This window comes from Liolophura sinensis, chromosome 6 (genome assembly GCF_032854445.1).
Source record: "Liolophura sinensis isolate JHLJ2023 chromosome 6, CUHK_Ljap_v2, whole genome shotgun sequence".
NCBI lineage: Eukaryota > Metazoa > Mollusca > Polyplacophora > Chitonida > Chitonidae > Liolophura > Liolophura sinensis.
Genome location: NC_088300.1, coordinates 33,244,331 through 33,264,131, shown reverse-complemented (window position 1 = coordinate 33,264,131; position 19,801 = coordinate 33,244,331). Strand labels below are relative to the sequence as shown.

The window sequence follows — 19,801 nt, the reverse complement described above, 5'->3', positions numbered from 1 at the left end:
ACATGTGGACATTACATTCATTCTCTCTTACTTTCAAATCAAAATAAATGAATCAGCTTCTGCTAATTGTACAGGTACACCATGCTCTGTCGCTTGTCTCCTTTGACAATTGCTGTTCCCCCATACACACACACACACACACACACACATGTGGACATTACATTCATTCTCTCTTACTTTCAAATCAAAATAAATGAATCAGCTTCTGCTAATTGTACAGGTACACCATGCTCTGTCGCTTGTCTCCTTTGACAATTGCTGTTCCCCCATACACACACACACACACACACACACATGTGGACATTACATTCATTCTCTCTTACTTTCAAATCAAAATAAATGAATCAGCTTCTGCTAATTGTACAGGTACACAATGCTCTGTCGCTTGTCTCCTTTGACAATTGCTGTTCCCCCATACACACACACACACACACACACACACACACACACATGTGGACATTACATTCATTCTCTCTTACTTTCAAATCAAAATAAATGAATCAGCTTCTGCTAATTGTACAGGTACACCATGCTCTGTCGCTTGTCTCCTTTGACAATTGCTGTTCCCCCATACACACACACACACACACACACACACACACACACATGTGGACATTACATTCATTCTCTCTTACTTTCAAATCAAAATAAATGAATCAGCTTCTGCTAATTGTACAGGTACACCATGCTCTGTCGCTTGTCTCCTTTGACAATTGCTGTTCCCCCATACACACACACACACACACACACACAGGTGGACATTACATTCATTCTCTCTTACTTTCAAATCAAAATAAATGAATCAGCTTCTGCTAATTGTACAGGTACACCATGCTCTGTCGCTTGTCTCCTTTGACAATTGCTGTTCCCCCATACACACACACACACATGTGGACATTACATTCATTCTCTCTTACTTTCAAATCAAAATAAATGAATCAGCTTCTGCTAATTGTACAGGTACACAATGCTCTGTCGCTTGTCTCCTTTGACAATTGCTGTTCCCCCATACACACACACACACACACACACACACACACACACACACACACAGGTGGACATTACATTCATTCTCTCTTACTTTCAAACCAAAATAAATGAATCAGCTTCTGCTAATTGTACAGGTACACCATGCTCTGTCGCTTGTCTCCTTTGACAATTGCTGTTCGCCCATACACACACACACACATGTGGACATTACATTCATTCTCTCTTACTTTCAAATCAAAATAAATGAATCAGCTTCTGCTAATTGTACAGGTACACCATGCTCTGTCGCTTGTCTCCTTTGACAATTGCTGTTCGCCCATACACACACACACACAGGTGGACATAACATTCATTCTCTCTTACTTTCAAATCAAAATAAATGAATTAGCTTCTGCTAATTGTACAGGTACACCATGCTCTGTCGCTTGTCTCCTTTGACAATTGCTGTTCCCCCATACACACACACACACAGGTGGACATAACATTCATTCTCTCTTACTTTCAAATCAAAATAAATGAATTAGCTTCTGCTAATTGTACCGGTACACCATGCTCTGTCGCTTGTCTCCTTTGACAATTGCTGTTCCCCCATACACACACACACACACACACACACACACACACAGGTGGACATTACATTCATTCTCTCTTACTTTCAAATCAAAATTTATACATGAATCAGCTTCTGCTAATTGTACAGGTACACCATGCTCTGTCGCTTGTCTCCTTTGACAATTGCTGTTCGCCCATATATACACACACACACACACAGGCGGACATTACATTAATTCTCTCTCACCACGATATGGCTGAAATATTGCTGATGTGGCATCAAACCATAATCATTCATTCATTCATTCATTCTCTCTTACTTTCAAATCAAAATTCACAAAAACATACAATGTGGACACAATATTTTGTAATTTGGTAAAAGCATACAAGCTCCAAGTTTTGAAAATTCTTGTAGTCAATGTACAATGATAATTGTCACATGTTAAAGTGTGTCTCCTGGCTTCCTAGTGTGTTTTCCCCAGTACAAAATGCTATTTATACCCAAGGTTTATAATGTCAACTTCCAGATATAAATTTCTATAAAGAAATTTTAACATTTATTAAGCTTTCAGAGCCAGTGCTTGACATGTATGCATTTTCAGTTATCTGTAGATGTAAAATAAAAATGAAAGTGATCTCATTGTAAAATTGAGAATCTAGAAAGAAAGTCTTCAATACAAAGTGCACTGGCCTAGATATTTCACCACTCAAACATATCCTTGAAGCAGTAATGGGAAGAACACGTTACAATCTACCAGCTGTTGCCAGTTCCACAAAAAATGGATTAATCACTGATATATTCAACTATGACTCATTCTGTATTTCCGCACTCACCCACACACTGTTATGGAGCCCTGCTCTAACGTCAATGTGTACACGTGCACTTAGGTCACAGAATCGCCCATCTGTTTAAGCTTTAGCTTCCTTGACGTCATAGGCAACAATCTGTTTAGATTTTTAACTTCTTCAAAGAGTTTCATTCTTGCGAGATACAGAAAATCCTGTCCAGTATTATCAGATTGATGAAGACTTAAGTACTCCTGTACTTTATTATTGAAAGACACATATTTTTACATCTGCAAAGAGGGGATAGTTTACATGAAACATACTGCATGCTTGCATGTCATATACCAAATGCAGGACTATACTGAAATCAACTATTTGTTGAAAAGACTTCATAAACACAGGTATATATGTTGACTTTCATTATTCATGTACTGAATGGTTTTTTTTTGTCATGTTTTTGTCTCCTTATATCAAAAGGTTATTTCCCTTCAAACTTATGGTGTGAAGAATTACCTCCCCTGAATGTATTTCTAAGAAAGCTTCTCCCATTTATCTACTTATATTAATTATCTATCAATAATAAAAAGCATACATATATCTTATTTACCACAGAGTTCAGTTTTATTGATGGTATAAAAAAACAGCCATGCAACTGCACTGTCTATATGGAAAACATATACTTTATTTTTTTAGATTTTTGTGATAAGAGTTAAAGGCGTTCAAACATTTGAATTCTAAGGTAGGTTTTATGGACCATATTACTAGAGTTCAATGACTGTTGTCACAGGAAGTTTTTCGAAGTCTAATCACACTGAATGTTAGAAAAACTCTTTCTACCCAGAAGTAAAAGATTACTGAAATAAAGTCCCCAAAAATTCAATCCTTCTGGTGGACATGAGGGGAAAGAAGGTGATGTTTCTAGATACTGTCAGTATGGCTCATAAAGCCCACCATAGTATTCAAATATTTGAATGCCTTTCAACACTTATAAAAAGTCTGAAAACTTTTAAGCATAGTTTTCAGTTGTCTGTATGATGACCCTTACTTCACATTTAAGGTTTCTTTTACATTAACACTCCTGTTATAAGTGCATGTAGCCCAAAAGCCTGAAGGTAGATAGTGAGCTGAAAAATAGCTCGTCTTTACTCATCAGTCTATTTAAGGTTATCATGACGTATATGTATGATGTACATGAGAGTGAACATCAAATTTATTTCATAAAAGAGAGCTCGTTTTCAAAATCATCATCAACATACACATGCGCTTGTTTACATATCTTAAAAAAGTCAACATTAGTTGACTTACTGTGATGGCCTAACAGCTAGGGATTTGAACCAACGACCTCTGGGTTTGGAGCCCACGCTTTGACTACTAGACTAAAGGGAATTTCCCTCCAGCCAAGAAATAGACGGCACTTATATATCACTCTGTTACATTACATATACATGTACACTGTGGGTTTCAAGATATACCCAGTGCCCAAATGAGCTTAAATCTATATAAATGTCACCAGCTAGTTCAGTGGATATCAAATATGAAGGTAAACACAATAATAATGGAATTTTTCATAAGTTTTATTTATACATGTACCATGTATACATGTACATTTGTGGCATTTAATGATGTTTGCCATATGCCAGTGAGGTTTATGGCTTTCCATTTGTAAAAACAGTTCCTAAAATAATGTACTATACTATCATTGATATGACCACTTTAGCTCTAATCCATGCATACTTTTGGCAATTATCAAATGCCATGCGAGAGGGTACGCATGGTATTAACATGAACCTTATCTACTCTTGCATACATGTTCTTATTAGGCCGATCATCCATACGGTCAACTGTAGGGTTGATGATATTTTGAAAATATTTCACTTGTAGGTCTGTATTCTATTACGGAAACAGCTGGATTGCATTCTTCATACATACATTTGTTTCCTTATACAATCTTTCAAAAACACATTCATTCACAGCTATTTTTCACATCAAAACAAGGCTCAACTGCAGCTTTTTTTAAAAATAGTTCATTAATCAGTATTTCATGAATCAGCATTTATTTGGCTCTAAAGAGCTTCAGTTGTGTGCAGGTTCATATAATATTCATGTACACATATGAATACATACACAGACTTGCACATGTCACACACAGAACATGTGATTATGCTCTTTGACCTTTATAATCCCCTTGGGTGCTAGACTAATAAGAGGCAATCTGAGAGGGCGGACCAGACCCAGTGTTACACCAATTACAACAGGCCCTCATAATGAACTGGCAGGATATGCTGGCTAGGGGGACAAGAACAGGGTGAAGGGCCACATCAGTGGTTTCCTGTCTGCTCGTACATCATAGCCTGTTTCCATATATATGTTTGTGATATAACAGTCAGCTTCAGAAACAGCTGTTGTTACACTCTTTACACAAGTATTTATAATGTGCCCGTAAGCTTGCGTACACAAACAGAAGCAGAAATAAGGTCATGACATCATTGATTCCTGATGATCAAACATGTAATGGCTTCATCTGATATTGCTTAAAGCAGCAAAGTACATCTCTGAAAGTTATAATTTTATCCTGCATTAAAAATGCAATGCAGTGATACGTCCTTCGGGTGCAACATATAAATACAGCTCACCTACACAAAAACACATGTTCTTCAAATACACCGAGATCAGCAAAATCAGCGCAATGGTTAACAGACCACATAAAGGGCAAAACTGAAAATAAATACATGTATATGATTTAACTCCTGCAATTTTTTTTTATTATTATTACTAATAATTCTGAACTTCCAATACATGTGAGACTGAGTAAAAGGCCCCTTACTGTCACTTACATGTTAATGCAGGGGCCATGAACAATAGGAGCAGATGAGGCTTGGAATTCCCTAACCAACACTGGAACAGAACCCTCACCTTGAGCACCAGCAGTTTATAGTTGCATATCTTACCACTGAGCCATAGGCTCCCTCCATACTAAGCTTTCACTAATAAACTTGAGTATGTATCATAGAATACCGTCACCTAGTAACTGTATGCATGTAGTAAAAGCAAAAGATGATTCCATTTTTGCTTTCAGACACCATGAACCTCTGATGTGAGGATCGAACCATCAAAATCACAGAAAGAGATCACAACAATACCAGCCTGTACAAAATATCATTTGTGCAAAATCAGAACATGAGACCGAGCGTGATGCCATTAGGCCAGAGGGGAAAGCTGAACTGGGACAAATTGAGTGATGTTTTCCTGAACAAAAGATGTCCCAGATATGCCAGGCTAAGTCCCCACCCCCCACCCCACCCCATGCTCTGTGTGTGTGTGTGTACAGTATAGCAGACCATAGTGATCAATACATCCTGAAATACCCGAAGGCGTTCTGGCTGACTAACAAACCTGGGCATGTTTCCCCATTTCTGTTGATACAATGGGAAGAGAGAATTGATCTTGGATTGTATTGATGAGAACACTAAACAACAGCACAAATGTGGTTTGTAAGATAAAATATAGTCATCACTACAAACAGACACATACAAATTCACTGAACATCTATATCGTACATGGACAGGAGGATTGCATAAAAAATAATTTAAAAAAAAGATGCATTTATTTTTTTTTTTTGGTGGGTGTGTGTGTGTTGGGGGTGGGGTGGGGTGGGGGGGAGAGACAGTCGACAGACAAAAAGTGGGTTCTATCAGAATGATTCCAGTGTGAAGTTTATATCACTGGATTCTTAAGAAACGGAAACATCACGACAGCAGTAAATTTCTGCCACATCCTTTTGATTTTGCCACCTTAATTTTTTTGGAAGAATTTGTTTGAAGGACATGAGGAGAGCCTGGTTAGAACACTGGCATGAATAGAATGGGTGTGAGCTCAAATCCAGTTCTTGTACAGTCTGGTTTGGCTCTGTGTTGTGAGATATCTCAAGTGCTTGGCAATGCAGAGTTGTTTCCTTTCTAAAATAAATTCTACATAGCTATCCTAATGTGATATGATACACATATAATCAGATTTTAAATATCAAAAACATCTATGCACCAACATGATACTGTGCAGTTTATAGCCGTCATACGTCAGGCGCCACAGAAGCAATTTGAAAGTGGTACAGCCATCGATTGACTATCCCAGCAAAAAAGGTGAAGGTCCACAGGACATCTAGGCCCTGGAAGCTTTGGGATGCTAGATGGCTGGAAATGCCCTGAAATTGTTTTATGGGATTTTTGTATTTCACATAGATCCATTGTAGTGTTCTGTGCTTAACAGTCCACAGTGCACATGTGTGTGCATCAAGTGCCTTCATTTTGTTGGTGGCCATTAAATTTGTTTAACTTTACTTTTGATTTATTTATTTCTCCCTTTTTGGGGGGGGGGGGGGTGAAAAGTGATACAATCATGGTCGTACTGCTTCTGATGCCACTAAATCTATAGTATGACAGACACACAGCATGAGCACCCAAGAGAGTCAGAGAAATTAATGAATTCATGAAACTAAATCTTTAATGTGTTTTTTGTTTGTTTTTTTTTTTTAATTTTTTATGCTGCAGAGCAGTCCAATAATCTAACTAATGTGGAAAGTAAACATTCCAGATTTATGCAAGTGATGATCTTACATTTTTTGGTTTAGAGTTTCCCGGTTCACATTCTCTAATAAACACTGACATGGCAATCAAAATGTTCCTATCCACAGACCAATGTGATGATACTAGTTGAGGAAACAAACAGAGGCTTGTGATTTTAACCCATATGCTACTAAGCACACCAAAAAGCGATATGTACAGTAAATGGTGGGATTGTTCTTACAATAATGTTATTTTGGCTAGGATCAGTGTAAAATTACCTCTGTATCAACTTTAATTGTTTTCAGTTCACCAGCATTGTTTTTTATACGTTATCAAAAAAAACAAAAAAAAACCACATGGAATTTTAAATGCTAACAGTGAAAGTTTGGGTAGAGCAAATACATGTGGACTGATCTTTATATTAGTTACTATTGTGCGTGTACATGCATCTGGCACAAATAATTTATTATTCTTTATAAAGGACATGCTCATATGTAACTCTATGTATACTTAATTACAAATGTACATTATGTACTACACTTGCATGTTTTTTTTCTGCTCTAAACTAAGATGGCTTTATCATCATTAAAACAACATTTACATGTCTATCCTTAGAAATTTAGCTGATTCAAATAGATAGTGAAATACAAACAGAAAGAAACACACAGCCAAAGGAGAAATGTGCATGCATATATAAATATATATACATACATGTACACATGAATACCTAACCAACAGGTATAGACTGCTGCAGCCCACACAAATAGCTATTCAAGAGACTGAGTTCAAATCCTGTCCTTGTTGGCTTTGGATCCAGCTGTGGAATGGCATATTGAGATTTCTCTGTTACTTGGAAATGTGGGTAGCCTTCCTTTCACTAATAAACTTGAGTATGTTAGTGAAGTGCTCTTGAGTAAGGCACAAAAAGAAAATCCTATCACCACCAGCTTTTTATTCCCAGGAAGAAGTGCCTTGGTAGAATAACAGGAGAATAACATACATGTAGGTGAGGTTTTGATCTTTGTTTGGAAGGCTGCCATCAGGTGGTTGCCTGATGATTGTTTTAAGTAGTTGCCCTGTAGACACTAAGACTATGAATAGCTCATCACTGAGATGCAATTATGTTTTAAAAGAGGCTTGCTTGGCAGGAAAAAATCTGCAGGGGATTTACATGTATCATAACCTAAATATGAGCAAAAAGCATGAAAGTGTAAAGTAAACCTTAGAAGACAGATGTTTTCTTGACTTGAAGAAAATGTTAATAATCATATGTGTAAAGGTATACTTACGTGTATTGAAATAATATTTATTTATTAATTTGATTGGTGCTTTACGCCATACTCAAGAATATTTCATGTATACATCGGCGACCAGCATTATGGTGGGAGGAAACCATGCAGAGGGCGGGGGAAACCCATGATCATACACAGGTAGCTGGCAAACCTTCCAACATACGGCCTGAGAGGAAGTCAGCATGAACTGGACTTGAACTCATAGGACCGCATTGGTGAGAGGCTCTCGGATCATTATCTTCAAAATCTTCACTGTTTGTACCACTGCCTTATGTGGCAACAGATCAAGACAACATATAGCAAAGGACATGTTTTGGTCCTTACATTGTATAGTTGTATCTCAACAGTACAAAGATGGCAAAGACACATAAACCACATGTACAACCTGTCAACCTTTTTTTCAATCTTTTCAGAATTATATCCAAATGTTCATCACATAGAGCAAACGACTACTAACAGCTCATTCCACAATTAATTTAGCAAATAACTTCTTCAACGGACCACGAAAAACTTTGCATAATAAGTTTGTTTGCATTCACGCAATTAGGAAGATCAAACAACCCAAGGGGTCAAGCAGTGCTTCAGATAATTTTCAACGATAGTGCAGCACTCCCTACTTTTCCAAGAGAGGGACTGCAAGTATATATATGTACATGTCGATTTCCCAGAATTACGACTTGCCACATTCTTTATTTTACCATTTTGGTGACTAAAAAGGCACTCAATTGTTGTAAGGTAGGCCTAAATATTATTAGGAGCTGTTAAATACATGAATGCAGGCCACCTTACATAAAACTTTTCGCTACATACTCTACCAAGGGCAAACAAGGTACTAACTAGTATGTGACAATTACTCGTACCTAAAAAAAGAGCAAGCGCATTTGATAACCTTTTATGATATGAAACTAAACGAATAGAAAATGAAAGCACAACTCCAAACATCATTAAAATTTTTGCTCAATGCATAACATACATGTATAAATCCCAACAATACAATGAAGTAAACATCACGAAACAAAGCTAATATTTGACCACAGCACAGTCTATTTTGTAAGGCACCCCGGCACATCGTACTTCAGTGGAACTACTTCAGGCAATTTCTTCACATTTTTTTCTCACCAATAGACAAATAAAAATCACATCCAATCACTTACTGTGGTTTACCAGAACTATATGTGCTGTATTTCACCTAAAATTTAGCATTTTCGAAGTGAAACAGTTTGTTTCATTCTCATGGATTCATTCAGCGCGTAGCGTCATTTAAGAGTTTTCCATGAAGTTTTATTAAATTCTTATCATAATAACATACGTACTGACATCAAAAGTATCTATTTAATGCCTTTACGTGCTTTTGAAAGTGCACTATTTACACATATCAAAACTTACATGTAGGTAAAAACTCAGTTTTTCTCTTTGTTGCAACATAAACATTCAATAGCCATTTTTCCTTTCACTACAGGCAGGGTGTCATACATGACTAGGATATTTTGTAAAATACACCACTTTATCCATAAAATTGCTAGTATACATGTCCATGTAACAAACCATACAATGTTTCAGTCTGTGTGCCAAAAACCCTGAGATTTGGTCAAATGATAAAAGGCAATATCTGAGCTTTGCATCTCCACAGCCAGATGTCAACAACATCAATATGTAATGCAGCAAAGTGGATGTGAGCACACAGCCACACACCATTGAGTAGCCAATGGCTCCTACAGGATGTCCCACCTGGCTCACATGGCCATCCGCCTAACATTAAAAACATGTACTTCCACAGTAAAGGCTGTCCACATTAGCTGGTCTCATCCCAAAACCAAAACCACACTGACTCCATCTAGAGCTATATATATTTATTTAGTGTTTGACATCGTACTCAAGAATATCTAGAGCTATATAATCCCAACTGGAGTTATACACATGTATATGTATACAGATCTATACATACACCAGTATACTATATGTACAGTACGTGACCTATACTAACTTCATGAGGGACTGTAAGGAACTAGGGTAATGCCTGTCGCAGATGCAGATGTAGATATACCCCAAATGACCATCAATTTCGTCCATGATTAACTCGCTCATTTTTTCTGATTGTAAAAGTTTGACTTATAATAGACATATGCTTTAAGGTTTGTTTGTTTGGTAAGATTATGCCCTACTGGAAAAATGTAGATTTCAACACCAAAAATAATATTCTGTGACATTTATTTGCCCACAAAAATGCACTTTTGTGTTGGGAAAGACCAAGGAAGTCTGATTAATAATGAAATAAAAAGAAAACACATAACACTTTCATATAAGAGTATACATGAGTATATATTAACAGGGTAATGTGGATGATTTTCACCGCTGAGTCTCAAATATGATATTTGTATTTAAGGTCAGTGTTTCTGTACAAATTAAAGGCCCAGTTTCAAAATAACTGATAATTTATTTTGGTGCTTGAATGAATGCATAATAGCATGCCACACGTCAAGTTTTAACATATCTTGCTTGTTCACGATATGAGCATGAACAACCAGAACAAACCAGATCACAGCTGTTGGCTTTAAAAAGCTTTGTGCAATATTTACCCCAACTGTCAATATCCACATCTGTGTTTAAACTGATTGTGGACATTAAGATGTATACACATGACAACAGTTTATGAAGAATCAAAGTAAATTCAAAGGTCTGTATCAGAGTAACCATAATTTATCACACATCAAACATAATGGAAGTCACCATAGTAGGGCAGGCTTGCTGCTGCATTAATATCAAGCATGGAGGCGAGCCCAGGTTCGTCAGCAGCATTGACGCAGGCAGAACAGGCTTTACAAGGACACTGGTTGACAACGGAGGCTGTTAGAGCCAACAAGAGGACAATGGTGCTGAACAGCCATAGTATTAGTCATACATTACCTTTGTGCCAGCCAGGCTCTTTAATATCATGTTGTCATCACTGATGCCAGTCATTGTTCTCGTCTCCCCTTTGCCTTTCATATGTAGAGAGCTGAGAAACGTAATACTGTCAAAGGGGACTCCAGAGCTGTTTGAACCAGAAATTTCATCTGGGCAAAGCTATACTGTGCATGTCAGGGTTGCCAGAGAATATCGGAACCAGGGTTAAGAACTAATTCAAGCAAAGCTTGGTCCACCGCTCCCTGAAGAATGCCCAGGCACTGAATAGTGGCTGGTCAGTTGTGGTCAATTCTTGCATGAACACACACACATGATCTGAAGGCTGATGATATTCCTTGATTAACAGACGTGGTCACCATCAGCACAACAATCGCCTCAGATTATGTATTACAACTGAATCCACCAGCGAAACACACACACAAAACACAGAAAATTAAGCATACACCAGGATAAGCTTTCCCCACCTTTGGATTGGGTGACAAGGAATGAATTATCCACAGACGTAAATATCGGAAGATCCGGTTGGCATAAATCTATGTGCATGTACCTAGATCCAAAAACCAAGACATACATGAAACACTGCAGAATGACAAGCTTTCTGGGTTGAACAGGATAATGACTGCCTGAGAGGATAAAGCTGTAGCTAAATCTCTGCCCACCAGCCTCTGTTTAAAAACAGAAGCTAGAAAATATCAGCTCAAATTATTGGCCCCATACAAGAGTCAGGAGGGGGGACAGGACCCTCTTGGGAAATGATCAGCTGGGGTTCTTTGAGGGGGTTTGGCACAAAATCACCCTCAGCAGTGGTGAAGTCCTCTATGCACAGCCTGGCCTAAGTTCCGCCACTCCTTACATATGCCTCAGCCAGCAGTCATTAATGAGCTCTGGAATCAGTGAGTACCAGGCAGTGCAGTACTAAGGATAAAGGGTGGCTGGCTCCTGACCATGCTCTCTCTAACCATAAGGAAGTATCCACTTTCTAGTCAGAGGGCTGCTGAAATCTACTCCTCTCCACAGCCACTACTGTGATAATAGGCCTATGTGACAAGAGCTGCCAAGCTCCACTGAAGCTGTCCACTGTGTCAATGGGAGGTGACTGGGGCAAACCTTCAGCCATGTAGTAATACATTTACCCAGTGCAGTAGGAGGCTAAGGGAACAGCCAGGCTACTCTGTCTAATCCCCTCCCTAGAGACTTCAACAGCCAGACAGATTGGACTTCTGTTAAATACAGCTGAGCAAAGCACTGGGACTTCCCCAAAATCAATATCCAGACTCCTGCTCACAGGCCAAGTCTCACACTCTCCTTACATTTCTCCCACTATTAAAAAAAAAGTCAATCTTAACAGAAATCCTTCTTAAGGGCAAATTTCCTTGACATATAATCCTAGTGATTTTTGGCTTTAGATAGTTTTAACCGAGTGCTTGGCAAAGCTTTTTCTGATGAATCAACGTTTTGTGAACACTGACATCCAATGTAGAGTACAAACTCACTGATGTTTACCTGTGAAAGTAATATCTGTTAATTTACTCTACAAGCAAGGCAGAGTGAGTCACTGCCAATAACACTGGAGGATAGCTATGCACATTACAACTGTAATATTTACTCCTTAGAATGCCTCGCACTGTAAATATGCCCACTGTAAATATTTTGTTTTGAAATAAGCTCATATACAACTTTACCACATTTCCTTGTCAATTTACTTGACAATCCATAATGCTAAATTCTAAACCTACACAGCTTACAATACCAGTGAAATATGTATAAATACATGCTTGCAAGACCTTTAGTACGAAAATTGTTAATGACACTAATAAGCGTACCCAACAAACCGTCCAAAGCAAACTTTCACGTTATCCTTATGACATAGTCAGCAATACATGTAGCATTTTTAAATTCATAGAACTTATCACCATAAAATATCATTTTTCAAGGCTTCTTAAATTTTCATATTTAGGTGGATGGCCAGACATCATAATCAAACACATATATTTTTCAGCATTTACTGGAAATTTCCCCACTTCAAACCTTGTTTTTGAAAAGCCCAAACACTCAAAAGAGAATTTGACAGGGTACTACAAGTAGGCAACATACCCTGAACAAGTCCAAACATAAAATTTTCCTTACAATTTAAAATTAAATACCTTAACAAGAACCAGATATATATATATATATATATCCATTCATGTATCATACCAGTGTTTAGCAAATTTATCTCAACTGATACCCTTTACATGCATGTATCTCACCCAAAGAACTTAAGACTCACTGAAGAGTGCCTGAAACCAATTTCCAACTTTTTCACTAACCAATTTCTAACCTCTGTAACACTAACCACAACTAATAGGCATTATACTGACCTCCAACCACTTTTTAACTTCCATAGTGATTACCACTGGTACTTTATATTTGGTGATCAAAGCTTTCACAGCACAGGTACACATACCATGGTATGACAATGCAAATGAACACATGTTCACGTACATCATGTACACATATAGATCCTCACACTTCCTTACAAGTGTACAGGGAATTAACCTACTAAATATTGATACATGTCACCTTGATCAAAAACACAAACTTCTCTGTTTTTCTCACCGAAAATCTATATGCTCTTAACACTGTCGCAGGTGCGTGATAATTTATACTGGTCATACCAGCTTATAACAAAAGAAGGGTGAATGTTTCAGTATAAAGATTAGCAGATATAACCACTATCAATTTCCTAGCTGGCCTTTACTCCCCTACGAACTATACACTGATGAACGAATGAAACCTTTATTTAAGTAGGCAATGAGGGCATGTACTCCTTGATCAGTCCCACCACACATAACTGAAACTGAACAAAGAAGTTAGAATTAACACCAAATAACTTAAGCCTTTCCACTGTCAAAAAAAAAAAATGGCAATCATGAATATATATTTAGTACTGATTAGTTTCCTAATCAAATTCATATACATTTGTAATCTGCTCCAAATATCACTCTATATGTACATGTAGCTCACTGCCACACCCACTGATCTTGGATGTACATTGTACCACTAGGGTGCAAAGTTTCATTTTCTTGAGTACAAGTATTTTTGTGAGTAGGATGCCCTTAAATGAATACAATATTGCCCACATAGAGGTTTTTATTTCATTCTGCTGTTTCTTACTTCTGAAGTACATGGGCATCTACTGGTTACATCAATGTTGTGAAAATTTCAATTTCAGTTCTGATGTATGTGTGCATTTTGGCAATGTTGTAAATCTACAATAGTGTACACACATGATGTATACATGTACATGTGAGCACTGAGCCAATGTACAAGTACAATAACCACTTTCAAATTCAAACAGTGGTTCTGCTAAATGTCATTGGTCCTCAGCCTACCCCTTGATCAAGTAAGACCTGTAAACACTACCACATGGCACATTTTCTTATCTACAGCTATCTCTTCCTAATCTAGAGCTTAGGGGACCCTCAGGCAGGCTGTTGAAAGATTGGGGGCCAAGGGTACAGGAAGGGCATTTCCAATGAGGAGACATACATGCAGATTCAGTAAACAGTGGTAATTTGACACATCCTAGTAATTTCCTCAACAGGTTGCCATGGCGACCAGACATCTTGTTTCCCAATTTCAAGACTGTTTTGCAGACTGGTGCCAAAGAAAGAATGTGTGGTGACAGATGGGATTGAATATCAACAGCAGTTTAAGACATACTCCTGATGTCCCACTGGCAGTGGTATGGTGGATAGCTCTTGTTACATGTACACATAGTCCATGCACATGTACACCTACAGGCTTAAGTAGTATGCATGGTGTACAGCCTATCTAAGAGCATGGTGAATCAGCTGAGTGCTGAAGGTGCCTGAGGTAGTTTCAGCTGTCCTTCATCAGCTTAAGATATGAGGCTGTCACAGATGTCACATAGGGCATGCATCTTAATCTGACAAGAGCCAGACAACCACTTGACCCCAAGAGAACTTATACTCAATTCTAGTTTTACATGTACACATTTCATATTCCCAGAAATGCTGTAACTACAAGTATCATTTTTTTTTTCTGCATCGGTATCCATTACAGTATTTTATTTCCTCACATTAAAACAAAATCACAGGATTACATGGACTGTAGTCCACAAGCTTCTGTACATGAATGCACTTATGGAGATCCCATCATTTATCATTATCATTTATACATGGCATCTTCACAGATTATCATTTACACATGGCATCTTCACAGATTATCATTTACACATCACAGATGATCATTTACGGATTATCATTTACACATGGCATCTTCACAGATTATCATTTACACATGGCATCTTCACAGATTATCATTTACACATGGCATCTTCACAGATTATCACTTACACATGGCATCTTCACAGATTATCATTTACACATGGCATCTTCACAGACTATCATTTACACATGGCATCTTCACAGGCTATCATTTACATGGCATCTTCACAGATTATCATTTACACATGGCATCTTCACAGATTATCACTTACACATGGCATCTTCACAGATTATCACTTACACATGGCATCTTCACAGATTATCACTTACACATGGCATCTTCACAGATTATCATTTACACATGGCATCTTCACAGATTATCATTTACACATGGCATCTTCACAGATTATCACTTACATAGGGCATCTTCACAGATTATCATTTACACATGGCATCTTCACAGATTATCATTTGCACATGGCACCTTCACAGGACTGAACTATGAGAAGTTTTACCTACATTTTATAGGATGATGCAACAGAAAGTTTACTTATTTATTTGACTGGTGTATAATGCCACACTCAGGAACATTGCACCTGGATGATGGCGTTCAGAATACAGGCAGAGTTAACTTGAGTGCCCCCAGTGATCCACGGCCCTCACCAGAAAACAGGACAAAACTGCTAAACATACAACCTCATTGGCCAGCCAGGACTTTAATTGTCCTCAGCCATGAAGGTCCCTGAGGCTGCAGTAATCATGTTACAAGTACATGCATTAGCTTTTTTGGGGAACAATAGACTTTTTTTTTATTTACTTTTATTTCAATAGTTCTGTCATCAACCAAGAAAGTGATGTTTTGTGTCACAGAATGACATAGAAGATCCCTTCTGCCTGGTCTATCACTGTAAGAGGTACATGTAATGTTCATGTAAATAGCAGAATAAATTTCCTATGGGATGCAATAGGGTTGACTGCTAATCTGATAAATAAACAAACATTCACAGGGTGAAAAACAGCCGTGTAACTTCATCATAAGTGTACACATGTATTATCAGATCAGGAAGAATTAGAAACTAAAGATTTTCCACATATATCTACATTACCAGAAGAAGATTTAAGAAACGATCAAACTTGTTTTGGTTATAGGAAGTCTGAGCAGGCTAGACCTGTACAGATACATCTTAAACTTCTGAAGCACTGTATCCTGAGAAGCTGATCTACCAGCTTTTCACTATTCCAAGCAGGTGTTCATAACAATGATATACAAACATGTACTTCCTTTCCTGAATTAAAAACTAGGGATCCTTGGCCATTCATGTAAAATACCAGACAGTGCAGCAATGGGAGTGGAGGAGGAAAGGGGTGTGGCTACATTGACATTTGATTTTAGGACCCTATAATCAGATCTGCCTATGTGTTACAGTACATGTATACCTTTCCACCCTAGAAAGTGTTTCACTAGCCTCCTTAATAATGTTACACCACCAAGCCTTTGTAAATTATACAAAATTATAGTTTTGGGGCCATGCACTGCATGATTCACGTCAATGCCCTGCTGGGATTATAGGGTTAGGGTGTGTTTGATGCTTCTAAAAGGAAGAGCTCTGATGAATAATGGTACAACCAAACTTTCCATCTTATTAATGACATTTTTTAAAAACATATACAGGGAATTCAACTATGGTTTATTGCCTAACCATGATAATTTAATTCCACTATACATACAGCCTTATCAAAAGCAATTTCCACAATACATAAATGTCCTACTCTTCGTGAGCACAATTTCCTTCCTGCTCGCAGTACACTGTAATTGATGTCTTGATAAAGTGACCCCAGAAGAACATGTCATGAAGTACTGATGACATGTACATGTACCTGTAATTGTGAGCGACAAGTGTCATACAGTTCCACTCAATATCCACATACAGCGCTCTGAACACATGTATCAACTAATGAGGTTTTGACATGCAACATTTTGCCACAAAGCTGAAAATCTGACACATTTAAATTTATTTATTTGATTGCTGCATCAAAATTTTGTCACTTATACACATATGTTATATGTTGGCAGTAAGTTTTATGGGTGGAAAAAGGACAGATGCCTGACGGGTGAAAAACCACCAACCTCTGGATTGTTACTGACAAACTTTTTTCATGGGTAACATTTAGATACACGTACAGCATGCATATCTGTGAAACCACTGTACTAGCGAACAGTAGGACTGTCCATCTGAGGGTCTTTGACCGCTTACTGACACCAAAGTTTCAAACAGCGAGAATGGGGGTAAGCCTCAAAATCCCTGTCCAAGGCCAAACTTGGATCTGCACCTTGTGTTCTTTTATCATGTAAAAGCAAGCACCATAATCACTATTTCTGCCATGTCATGACGTGAGAGATTCATACATGTGTGTGATTTGTGCTCTGATTCTGATAAGACATCGTATCATTAAAGAGTTATAACTAATTAGCTTATGCCACTGATTTCTTCTACATGTACATTTGTTTTCGTTAATCATCTAAAAATACCCTCAACATATTAACAAGTTTAGGCAATATTATTATCCAGAACTTTTTTAGTTCTGGAAAATGACTGAATGCGGCAAAAACAATGAAAGTAAATGGACAATAGTTTAACAATGATAGTTTAACAATTTAAAGCTTGATGTTGACATTAATTTCTTCCATTCAGGGCATCATTTCAGTTCGCAATGTAGAAAATTCAGGTTGAGTTTACAATCAAAACATTCAATTTTTTCAATACAGGACACCTGTAACCAAGCGAATCAAGGGAGGTTACTGCTCACTTAAACTGTCCCTCTCACATACTTACAAATTTGAGTTTGTTACCTCCCTTGATCATTATTTTATATTTTGGTAACGGTACATAGAGTATAACTTGTATAAAGCGATAAGAGAAAACTGTCAGTCTGGATAGGTGTATGCAGTATCATCAGAATTCTCTTTATGCTAAATGACAAACAAACTAATGATGATTGCTATTTGCAATCAAGACAAATGTAGAAGAAATTAATGTACATGTAGAGTTTTGACGAAGAATACTGGTCTAAAAGTTTACAGGTCACAAGTTTATTCAGGGATCCAGTATACTCAGCTGTATCTTAAGCATACTATGCGTCCAATTTTGCCAAAAAAATATCAGAGACATCCATTATCATAATGAATTATGCTGCTTTTTTTTTTGCATTATCATTCTGATTAGGTGAGACGATTTTATCTCGTGTTTTATGGGCATGCAGACATCAAAAAATCCTAAAATGGATTAAAACTAAAACTGAAAATCTACCTTTCCATTTTGTTCAATCTTGACGATTTTAGGATATGCATGTTTTTCAAGGCTTTCAGATCAAGTAAATACGTCTCAAACTGGAAAAAATGCTGCAATAGTCTACATTACCTTCGACTTAAATGATTATTCAATGTTTATTCTATTACCTAAAAAATAAGATTTATTCTTCCCTTAAAACAACAATTTAAATTGGTGTGGCCTTAATGACAAGGCGATTTAAAGAAATTAACATTGGAAGAAAAGATGCTTGTTTCAAAGATCAATATTAAATCTTAAGAGTAGGACCCTTCTCAGGAATGTCAGATATAAAACAAAAAAAAACCCCTCATATTTTTATTGATGGTCCTGAATAGTTAATGTGGCTGCAGGTGAACAGGAAAGGGGAATAGCTCTTACCTTCAGATCAGGGACGCTCCTCTGTGGAGACCCCATGCTGTCTTTTCCACCCTCACTTAGATTCTTAAGACTGTTCTCACTCAAGGCTCGCAGGACGTTACCCGAAGGATTCACGGGAAGTGAGTAGTCAGTCAGATTCTTCAGTTTCTGACGACGGATGCTGTGTGAGACCTTCTTTCTGATAGTCTGTTTCCACCTCTTTGAAGGGGTTGTAAAAAATGAAGTAGAATTCTAAAACAAACAAAAAAAAAACAAAGAAACAAATAAATGAGCATGCACGACATTATATGCATGGTTGTGAAGGAGGACTAGCATTTTTGGGGGGGGGGGGGGTGTCTCATTTCTCTTTTTCTTTCATTTATTTAGTTCCTTATTTCATTGGCGTCTGATGAAAAACCCAATAATTTTTCACTGGTTGAGGTTCATCAGCGGGAGAAACAGAAGTGTCCATGGACTAAGTCAGAAAAATAACATGACTTTTATTAATTGTAAATTTAAAAACTGCATTCAACTTCTAGACCTGTTTATTTTTCTTTCCATTTGAAAATGAAAAGCTGATAAATACAACAGGACAGTGACCATACATTACAAAAGAGCATATTATCCATTATTCGAGATCAAGGACAACAATTTGCCATTTTATTTGCCTTAAATACTGATGCATGCACAAACATGAAAGTGTTTTCTGAACAACATGGAATTTATTACCAAACTTCATTTCACAACAAAATAAAACCAAAACTATATTTCTTGAAGGCCACACTTCAAATAATCTGTGC

At 37.4% G+C, this 19,801-nt stretch overlaps 1 protein-coding gene across 1 annotated transcript in view; it reads right to left on the bottom strand.

Moving 5' to 3' along the window:
- Window positions 1-11,991, bottom strand: part of LOC135467828 (rhotekin-like) — a 47,222-nt gene extending 35,231 nt beyond the window's left edge. The window contains exon 1 of the mRNA XM_064745708.1: window positions 11,084-11,991. Within this exon, the coding sequence (XP_064601778.1) occupies window positions 11,084-11,164 (81 nt within the window). The 5' untranslated portion in view covers window positions 11,165-11,991. The remainder of the gene's footprint in view (window positions 1-11,083) is intronic.
- Window positions 11,992-19,801: the final 7,810 nt, after the last annotated feature.